This window comes from Chinchilla lanigera, unplaced genomic scaffold, assembly GCF_000276665.1.
Source record: "Chinchilla lanigera isolate Chin_1 unplaced genomic scaffold, ChiLan1.0 scaffold00036, whole genome shotgun sequence".
In the NCBI taxonomy this organism is placed as follows: domain Eukaryota; kingdom Metazoa; phylum Chordata; class Mammalia; order Rodentia; family Chinchillidae; genus Chinchilla; species Chinchilla lanigera.
The window spans coordinates 2,596,205-2,606,468 of record NW_004955437.1 but is presented as its reverse complement, the minus strand read 5'-3'; the positions used below and the strand labels follow the sequence as shown (position 1 = coordinate 2,606,468).

Here is a 10,264-nt window from a genome sequence, read left to right as displayed (position 1 = left end):
TGAGGACAGCCTGAACTGCATATTGAGACCCTGTCTCAAAAAGACCAAAAAAAAAAAAGAAAGAAAAAAGAAAGAAAGAAAAGAAAAAGGAAACAAAAAAAATCTTTTTTGGCCAGGCATAGTGGCGCATGCCTGTAATTTCAGCACTCAGGAAGCTGAGGCAGGAGGATCACTGAGAGTTCGAGGCCAGCCTGGGCTACAAAATAAGTTCAAGGCCAGCCTGAACTGCATAGAGACCTTGTCTCAAAAAGATTAAAAAAAAAAAAAAGTTTGTTTTGAGACAAGATCTTGAGGTTGGCCTTGAACTCAGTATGAAGCCCAGGCTGGCCTCAAACTCACAGTGATCCTCCTGTCTCAGCCCACTGAGTACTAGGTGGGCTCCACCATGCCCTGCCCCAAAATTTCTGAAACAAGATCTTTTTTTTTTTTTTCTGTTTTGTTTTTGGTTTTTCTCCGGTACTGGGAACCAAACTCACGACCTTGCGCTTGCCAGGCAGGTGCTTTTGCCGCTGAGCTAAATCCCCAGGCCCTAAAACAAGATCTTGCTAACTTTCCCAGGCTGGCCTCAAGCTTGTACTCCTCTTCCGTATCCATTGAGTGCTTGGATTACAGGTGTGTTTCAGGACACCGGGCATACCTGGCTTTTCTTTGTCTTCTTTTTCATACCTTGCTTTTCTTGCTGACTGTTTTTATTAAACCTGGCAGAGTGGTACACACCTGTAACCCTGGCACTCTGGGAGGCTGAGGCAGGAAGATGGCATATTCAAGGCGAGCCTGGGCAACTGAAGGGAGACCCTGTCTCAAAGTAAAAATATAAAAAAGGCTAGAGGGGGAAGGGTTGAGGAGGTAACTCAGTGCAAAGAGCCTGGGTTTAATCCCCAGTACTACAAAACAACAAAAACCTCTTGGTCTTTGATGTTTTGCTTCATTATAATATGTTTGGACATGGGTTTGTTTTTATCTTCCCTATTTGGGATTTGTTAAATTGTTATCTATTTTTTTTTTTTTTTTGGTACCAGGAATCGAACTCAAATTCACTTATCTAGGTCTGATATGTGTTGTCTTCCAAAAATTCTGCAAAATATTCTCATAGTGTCTTTCCCACACTTCGTTATCTCCTTATGTGACTTCGCGTAATCAAATATTAGACTTTGTGATTTGATCCTTCCTGCCTCTTAGCCTCGTTTCAAATGGCCCATCTTCAGATTTTTTTTTTTGGATTATAAAGTTCATTTTTCTTGTGCTAAGGATTAAACCTGGCACCTTTGCACTGACCTACATCCTCAGCCCTTTTAAAATTTTTTATTTGACACAGGGTCTTGCTGAATTGCCCAAATTGGGATTAAATGTGATCCTCCTGTCTCAGCCTCCAAGAGTGCTAGGATTAGAAGCGTGCGCCACCACGCCCAGCAGCTGTTTTATCTTTATTTCTGATGTTTTTATTTTTTTAATTTTTTGACAGGATCTCGCAAATTGCAAAACTGCCCAAACTGGGCTCGAATCTGCCTCCTCCTGCTTCAGCAATGATTTTTATTGACAAATAAAAGCACTTGGGATCCACAGTTCTCCGCGACAGTTGCCCCGCGCATGCGCTCTTAGCAGCTCTAGGTCGCCTCTCTCCTCAGGCACCGCCGAAGCCACCCCAGTCAGCGCACGGGTCCTGGCAGGAGGCGGGGCCACGCAGCCCGGAAGAGACGCCGCGCCGCGCATGCCCCTTCCTTTCCAGCCTCGGCCTCGGACCCCGCAGCCGCCGCGGTGAGTTCCTCTGTTGATGGGGTTCCATCAGCCCCCATCCAGGCCATCCTGCTACCGTTGCGACCGCACGTCCCCAGGGTCGGGGCCGGGGGCTTCTCTCCAACTCCTCCTACACCCATTTCTAAGCGAGATCGACTGAGGCGCAGTTCAGGGAGTTAGGGGAGCGCTTATAGGCGTGATTGACGTCCGGATGGCGGAAGACGGAGGGGAGTTTGAAGTCCTTGCGTGGCGGGGACCAGCGGGCGAGGCGAAGGAGGCGGAAGGTTGCCTGCCTGCTTTTCCTTTGAGCGGGACTCGTTGCGCGGGGCTGCCCCCTGGCATAGCCCTGGGACCGTAGTTTGGGGCAGGTAGATTTAGGAAATACGCATGCCGCTGCCAGGCAGAAAGCGAGAGTTGTTGGACGTGTGGATTCTCCCTGCGCGCCTGAGTGATCAGCGTCGGGGTCGCACTACGTAGGTACGGTCGCCGATGGTCCCCGGGGGCGTCAGCAAGCGGCGTCCCGCCCCGCGCTCCCGATCCCCTGCACCGTTGTGGCCAGGAAGCTTGCCGCCCTTTGGCTTTCGTTCTCGCCACCGCCGTTACCCAGTGGGCAGTGGCCTGGTGGGGCGGGTTCAGGTCGTGCGTGCCCTTGCTACCCGGACCCCAGCCGCCCTGCTTAGAGGCGCTCTTCGCTGTCTCTTCTTCCTCGCAGATGTTGATGCCCAAGAAGAACCGGATCGCCATTTACGAACTCCTTTTTAAGGAGGGGGTGATGGTGGCCAAGAAAGACGTCCACATGCCCAAGCACCCGGAGCTGGCGGACAAAAATGTGCCCAACCTTCATGTCATGAAAGCCATGCAGGTACGGGGTGGGATGAGATGGAGGGATTTTAAACTAATGCTCAAGGCAGGACGTCTGATAGCCGCCTTTCAAGTACCCTGCAGAGAGCTCCAGATTTATGTTTGTTTGAGACAGGGCCTCCCCATGTAGTTTAGGCTGGCCTTGAACTCGTATAGCCCAAGCTGGCTTGGAACCCGTGGAGAGCCTCCTGCCTCAGCCTACCTAGTGCTGGGATTACAGGCGTACACCACCGAGCCAGGCCGAGTTCCAGACTTCTACTTTGTTTTTTTTTAATTTTGCTTTTGGGGAGTCTTGGTGTGTTGACCAAGCTGGGCTCAAAGGAGCCTCTTGCCTCAGCCTCCTGAAGAGCTGAGACTGCAGACCTGCATCACTGTGCTCAAGTAGCGCCCGTTTTAACCGTAGTTTCTGCCTCCCAGTCTCTCAAGTCGCGAGGCTACGTGAAGGAGCAGTTTGCCTGGAGACACTTCTACTGGTACCTCACCAACGAGGGCATCCAGTATCTCCGCGACTACCTCCACCTGCCCCCCGAGATCGTGCCTGCCACCCTGCGCCGCAGCCGGCCGGAGACTGGCAGACCCCGGCCCAAAGGTACGGTGGGGGAGCTCCCGCCCAGAGCCTGCTGGAGGCTGCTCTTTCTGCGGGGACTGGTGCATTGAAAAACTCTTTCACTATGTGTGAGATTGGAGTGGGGTTTTTGTCTTGTTTTTGAGACAGGGTCTCTCATGCAGTTCAGGCCAGCCTTGAACTCACATTGATCCTCCTGCCTCAGCCTCCTTATTGCTGGCATTACAGGTGTGCGCCACCAAGACCAGCGGTTTTCTTTCTCGTTTTAAAATACTGGTGTCAGCTTTGGGGGAACTGGCACGCAAGGCTTTTGGTCCAGCCCGCAGCCTTGAGCAGAGGTCTCCAGGACCTGTATGAAAGAGCATTGAGCACAAGTGGCTTCTCCCCCCATGGCCTGTGTGAATACCCAGACACACGTGGAGGGAGTGTGGGGTGACCATTCTCCAGCAGCGAGAGCTTGTGCTTACTGGAGAGCCCAAGGCCCACAGCAAAGCATTCACTACACGTGAAAGGAAACAGTTTCTTGGCAAGGGGAACAGACGCTGTGAGAAGTGCCGCAGTGTGCAGCCACGGAAGCTGGGAATTCTCTTCCTGCTCCCGAGCTCATTGCTGGCTCGGGTTGCCTTTGGTCGGGTTGATGGCTCCTGTCACGTGGATTTCTCAGTCGCTGCATTTTGTGGGCCGAGGTGATAAGGTGCTGAGACCTATGGAGGGAGGGTCCTCTGCTGAATCTTGGAATCGCAGAGGAATCAGGAGTGTCTGCTGTGCACCTCACAGATTGTGCTTTTGGAGCCCGCCTGCTCGAGCCTGGTGTTTGCTTTTGTCACTCATGGAGCCAAGTTTACCTAACGCTTTGAAAATCGGTGTGCTGTAATCGGGCAGTCCAGGGGTGTTCGGGGGTAACTAGGCAGGAAGAGCGTTTGATTAAACTACTTCCCGTAGCTGTGAGCATCAGATTGGAGCTTTAAAACCTGTGCTGTGGTGGCCCCAACACCTGTAATCCCAGGACTTGGGAGGCAGAGGCAGGATGATTGCTGTGCGTTTGAGGCCAGCCTGGGCCACATACACTACCAAGGCCCCGTCTCAAAAAAACTCACCTTGGAGTTGGGATGTAGCTTGACTGCCAGCATGGCCCTGGGCCCTGGGTTTAGTCAGAAAATCCTGGTGAGGGCTGTGCAGACGCCCCAGAGGAACGAGGGCTGCTTGGTGGCTTCTGGATTTTATACCTGCTGTTGGGAGGGGGCTTACGCTTCCGTTCTCGCCGGTACGCTCACTTTTCCATTTGCGGGCCTGGGTGAAATTCACAGTTCCGGCTACTCAGATGTTTGTAGAAATGACTGCATTTCTAAAGTCCTCCAGGAACTGGAAAAGGCTTATGGTGAGAAATGAGAGCCGAAAAGCAGCTTCTCGCAGACAGACAGCATCTTATCAGAGACGCGGGTTTTCTGGGCCTGGGGAACCGCTCGTCACCGAGGACTGTGGGAGGTGGGAGTCCTGGCAGCGGCTCCGAGGCTCTGTCCCCGCCGCTGGGGCCTCATGTCGCCGTGTTTGCCATGAGCTTCTGTTCCCACAGGTGTGGAGGGCGAGCGACCCATGAGGCTCACGCGAGGGGAGGCCGACAGAGACACCTACAGACGCAGCGCCGTGCCCTGTGAGTGCCGCCCGCCGCGGGGGGGGGGGGGGGGTGTGAGCCCAGACGCCCGGGCTGGGGGTTTGGGTCGGGGGGGGGGGGGGGGAGACGGACACTGATGCTCGTATGGTCCGGTTGGGGCTCAGCCTGGAAAGTGCCAAAGTGACCGTCGAGGCTCCTTGGTCTCAGCCCTGGGGGCCCCGTGCTGAGCGACCCGGGGCATTGGCGGGTCAGTGACCCCTGTGGTTCCTCCACGTGAGATAAACGTGGGCGCCTGTGCCGCTCACAGGTGTCTGCCTCTCGGCTGAGAGGAAGTTGGTGACTGGTCACTCTGTGGGGACCTCAGGCAGGGCCAGGTTTCGGGGTGAGCGTACGGGACCCCAGCTGGGCAGCTGACAGAGGGCCAAGAGAGGGCTCTGACTCCAGTGATCTTCGCTGTGGTGGCTTTGGTCCTCTCTGGACCCCTGTCCACATGAACTCTGTATGTGATATAAGTCCTTAGCTGAGATTTTTACTTGCTTGTTTGTTCCCATGCTCATATATTCAGTCAGTTACCTGAGACAGGGCCCTCTGGGAGGACTGACCCAGGGAAGCTGAGCAGGTTCCCGGGAGCACGGCCGCAAAGCGTGGCTTGTGCTTCTCTACACGATCCTGTCCCCTGCCGTCCCTTCTATGGGAGCAGGGTTGAGGTCAGTGGCTCTAAATGGCTGTTTCTTCTCCAGCTGGTGCCGACAAGAAGGCTGAGGCTGGGGCCGGGTCAGCCACCGAATTCCAGTTTGTGAGTATCCGGGAGCGGTCACTTGGGAGTGTGGAAGGGCCTGTCCCCAGGTTTTTATCCAGAACCCAAGTACATTTGCAGCGGGCCACAGTAAATACGTGACCGGGATGCGTGTCAGTGTATGTGACGCATGCTGTCCTGTTCCCGTCACGATGGTCATGGCCCGGAGTTGAGTTTGTGAGTTGAAATGGCCACCAGATGTTGCATTCCTGGATAAAGTTGGTGTGGAATCGAGTCGCGTCTCTCAGGCGTGGTCTTGGCGGCCTTCTGCCTGGGTTTTCCATCCACCTAACGGAGATAGGATAGCTCTGAGGTGCCTGAGAGTGCTTGGTCTGGGCGGATCCCCACGTGGGGTCTCACTAGGAAGGAGGCGAGCGCTTGTGTGTGAGATGGCCACGTCCCCACTTTCCTGAGGTGGAAATGGGCCTGCTGTTGAATGTGAGCCTCTGTTAGTACGGGCCGGGGCCGGGGCTGGGGTTTGAGCCCTGCACTCCCGCTGTTCGTTTCTGGTCTGCAGTGATGCCCCTGAGCGAGGGAGAAGCAGGTACCCTAAGCTAACACTGCTGTCCTGTGCTCTTTTCTTGCAGAGAGGCGGATTTGGTCGCGGACGCGGTCAGCCCCCTCAGTGAAGTCGGAGGACTTTATTTTCTGCTGAATAAACGTGTAGTGAGAAAACCTCGGATCTGCGTGTCCGTTGCGTTTGTTTGGCAAAGCCTGAATGGAGTGGTTCGAGTCAGAATGGGGAGGGGTGGGGTAGAATGGAGTGGGTATGGTGCTTGTTTGGGTGATGCTGGTGACGCTTGTCGTGCCAGGTAGCCGGGCGCCTTCCGCGCGCACACACTGCTGGTGGGGGAGCCGCCCTTCATCCTGGAATCAGGGTTCTGCGTGTCCCCCAGGGGAGTAGCGAGGGGAGGGAAGGAAGCAGTGCTGGAATCCCCAGGGACGAGGGGCAGGAGGCAGGCGCTGTGCTTGAACTTAATGTACTGATTTTTTTTGGAGGGGTTGGTTACTCGAGATTGAAGCCAGGGCCCTCACACTGGCCTACTTTCTAGCCCTGTTTTCATTTTTTGAAGCAAAGGTCTTCATGTGTTTCCCATGCTGGACTAAACTTGGTGATCCTCCTGCCTCAGCTTCCCTGGCGTGCTGAGCTGACGAGTGTACTACACTTGGCTAATTCCTATCAGTCTTAAAGGCTTGGGATTTATGAGAACCGCAGGAGAAAGTGCACAGTGACAGGCTGGGGCCGCGGCTAAACACAGCACAGCCATGCCTGATGCCCTGGGTTCCCTCCCTAGCCCAGAAAAATTTGAATTGCGCATCCGTATAATGCCAGCGCTCAGGCTGAGGCAGGAGGATTGCCATGAGTTCAAGGCTACCATGAACTGCTGTGAGACCCTGGCTCAAAAATTTAAGAGCTGGGCATGGTGGCACATCCATCCCAGCACTCGAGGCGAGGTGGGAGAATGAACTACACAGCAAGGCCCTGTATCAGAATGTTTGAAAAGTGGACAGCACTGACTGGGCAGCTGGAGCTCCTGCTATCCGAGGAGCCCTTGAGGGCCCAGCACATGACAGAACTGGCCAGGGCATTGTTTTCCAGAAGCAATGCCAAGTGCCAGTCTGCTGTGAGTGCCAGGGGGCAGACCGGACTGTTTCTGTGGTCGTGTACACAAAACCCTGCCTGGCACCGTGCCACAAGGCAGGCTGGCCGAGCATGGTGGTGCATGCCCGTAATCCCAGCACTTGGGAGGCCGAGGCAGGAAGATCACTGAGTTTGAGGCCAGCGAGAACTACATAGACGCCATGTCCAAAAACAAATGCTGGAAACCCTCAACCACAGGTGATTTCCTGCCGGTTGCCCCTGGGGTCAGTGCCGCGATTGTACGTTGGACCACCAGGTGGCGGCCGAGGGCAGTTGGAGCTGTGACTCCGGTGAGGTGAGCAGGACTTGGCCTGGGCCCCAGGGTGGAAGCTGCTTTGGCGAGGAGAGACAGCGTTTGGCTGGCCTGCCTTGGATGGCTTTTCACCCAGTCTCCCTGCCGCCCGGCGAAGTCGAGCGCTTCATGTGCTCCCACCGCGTGAGTGTGTGACCTGGATCCTGCCGGGAAGTCAGCGTCCGGGGAGCCCACGAGCTTCCTGCTCAGCCTGGATGTTTTCCTGGCCCTAAACTGTCATCATTTGTCAAGCAGGGCTCCTTGCCAACCTCTTCCCTCGTGACTTAAATTGGCTCTAGAGTATACTCAGGATGACCCTTGGACTCCGGGGACACCCTGAGGCGGCCTCTCGCGGACAGACACACTTCCGTGCAAGTGGCTGCTTGTCCACCAGCCCCTGTCCTGGGACTCACGGAAATGCCTCGACCGTCTTCCTTCATGGCTGGGGAGTGCCCTGCTTCACGTGCACCCTCCAGCACCTCTGGTCTAGTTAGAAAAACAGTACAAAGCTGTGCATGCATGAGCCCATAACACCAAACGCTACATTCATGCTGGATGACCATTCCTGAGCTGGCAGTGCAGGCAGGGTAAGGGAGGCCGGTGAACCTGAGGTGAGCCGAGCCAGCAGGCACTTTGCAAGAAAGGAGACATAAAAAAGCTTTATTGTTTGGAGTCAAGGCCTCACTATGTAGTTCAGGCTGGTCTTGAACTCACTATGGAGTCCAAGCTGGTCTTGAACTCGAGGTAATCCTCCTGCCTCAGCCTCCTGAGTGCTGGGATTACAGGCATGCGCCGCCACATCCAGATGGACAGCGTGTATAAGTGCCTGAAATCATTGGGGAGCATGAGTTAGTACAGCAAGAGGCTGTCACTGGACAAAGCTCTGGGGAAGTTCTGACCCATCTTCCAAGGTTGGTTTAGAAGTCTATCAGAGCTTACCAGCCCTGTATCTTACCAACTCATCCCTACCACTACTACTCCCGCCAAAAACAAGCTCCAAATGGCTTGGTGGCACACGTCTGTAGTCCCAGCACTGAGGCAGGAGGATCGCTGTGAGTTTGAGATCAGCCTGGGCTACATAGTGAGACCCTGCCCCCCACCAAAAAAAAAAAAAAACTACAGAGGATTTTTAGAGACTTTGGGAACTGATGGGTGAAGATTAATTTTCCCAACTGAGAAATCTTATAGTGGCTGCTAACTCTGAGTCCTGTTCCATTATTCACTAAGACCTTTACAAAGCAGCCACTGCAGCCTGTGTTCTTTTTTTTTTTTTTTTGCTTTTTTTTCCAGTACTAGGAATCGAACTCACGACCTTGCGCTTGCCAGGCAGGCGCTGTGCGGCTGAGCTAAATCCCCAGCCCCCAGCCTGTGTTCAAATTCGGGCGAGGAGGGTGCGATAAGCTGGAAGGTTTCCCCGCCCGCACGGGTGTCTGCAGAGGTCGTGTCACTGGGCAGTCGTGTCTCCCGGGCCTGGCCACAGCAGGGCAGCGTGGACAGCTTGGCCTGCGGCTGTGTCCGCCGGGTTTGCGGGTCCCAGAGTGTCGCTTCTTTCAGTCCAGCTTCCTCCTTTGTGGCATGATCCCAGTTTGGGTTCCCCGGTGGCGCATGCGGGATCCGGAGTTCTCATCGGGAGTCTGCGCACTCCTTCGCCTGGTAGTGGGCAGTGGGTTACTTCCGGGTCAGGCCTATGGTGATTCGGGTTGCTATGGACGCTGCCGTGCGGCCGAATCCCACTGCTCCCAGGCGCAGCATTACCGGACACTCCCATCGGCGAGGGTGAGTCTCAGTTGCTTTTCACTTTCGCCAGCCCCCAACGGGGACAGGTTTTTCTTTCTTGAAGCGGGATCTCCCTAAGCTGCCCTGAGTAACCTTGAACTCTGGAACCTCCAGCTCACCTTAATTTTCTAGTGTACATACAGTACCCGTGTACTGGGGATTGAACCAGGGCCTTCACACTAAGCTGCATCCTAAACTCTTTTTATTTTTTAATTCTGAGATGGCGTCTAACCACCAAGTCTCTAACGTGCCCAGGCTGGGCTCACATTTAGGATCCTCCTGCCTCAGCCTCCCAGCTTGTAGGTGCTCACTACCACATCATATTTTTAATTCATTGACAAATAATAATTATACATATCTGTTGGCACCAGGTGATGTTTTGATCCAGGTATGCATTGATTATCTTTATTTTTGTTTCTTTTTTTTTTTTTTTTTTTGTCTTTTTGAGACAGGGTCTCACAGTACAGTTCAAGCTGACCTTGAGCTCACTTTGTAGCCCAGACTGGCCTCGAACTCACAAAGATCCTCCTGCCTCAGCCTCCCTTAGTGCTGGGATTACAGGCATGTGCCACCACGCCCAGCTTTTATTTTTGTTTCTATATGTATACACTGTGAAAAGTATAAATCAGGCCATTGAACATATCCATCACCACAACTACTTATTTTTTGTGGTGGAAATATTTAAAATACTCTTTAGCTACTTTGAAATACACTGTGAGTTAATATGAACCAATTTTATATTTATTTATTCATTTATTCTTTGTTATCAGGAATTGAACCCAGGTCCTTGCACTTGCCAGGCAGGTGCTATGCCACTGAGCTATATCCCGGCCCTAATGAACCAATTTTAAGAATGGACTGAGGATGTAGCTCATTGTCCAGGGTCAGTCTCCAGTACTCCCAGAATGAATAGATAAGCAAGCAAGTGGAAGAAAATAGAGAAAACCTAACTCCTAGCACTCTGGAAGGCTGATGCAGGAGGATAA

At 53.6% G+C, this 10,264-nt stretch overlaps 1 protein-coding gene and 1 pseudogene across 2 annotated transcripts; both read left to right on the top strand.

The window, feature by feature from the left end:
• The first annotated feature begins 1,647 nt into the window (after positions 1–1,647).
• On the top strand, positions 1,648–6,250 carry Rps10 (ribosomal protein S10). 2 transcript variants are annotated; one of them, XM_005389525.1, is made up of 6 exons: positions 1,648–1,755; positions 2,447–2,596; positions 3,013–3,184; positions 4,734–4,811; positions 5,513–5,568; positions 6,156–6,250. In XM_005389525.1, exons 2-6 carry the CDS (start codon positions 2,447–2,449, stop codon positions 6,195–6,197), a joined length of 498 nt encoding a protein of 165 aa, XP_005389582.1. In that variant the 5' UTR covers positions 1,648–1,755; the 3' UTR covers positions 6,198–6,250. The 2 variants fall into 2 exon arrangements, with proteins under 2 accessions (XP_005389582.1, XP_013372373.1); XM_013516919.1 differs by lacking the exons at positions 5,513–5,568; positions 6,156–6,250 and adding an exon at positions 4,899–4,971 and having other exon boundaries at positions 4,734–4,842.
• A 2,857-nt stretch (positions 6,251–9,107) lies between these two features.
• The window catches only part of LOC102011910, an 11,596-nt pseudogene continuing 10,439 nt past the window's right edge, over positions 9,108–10,264 (top strand).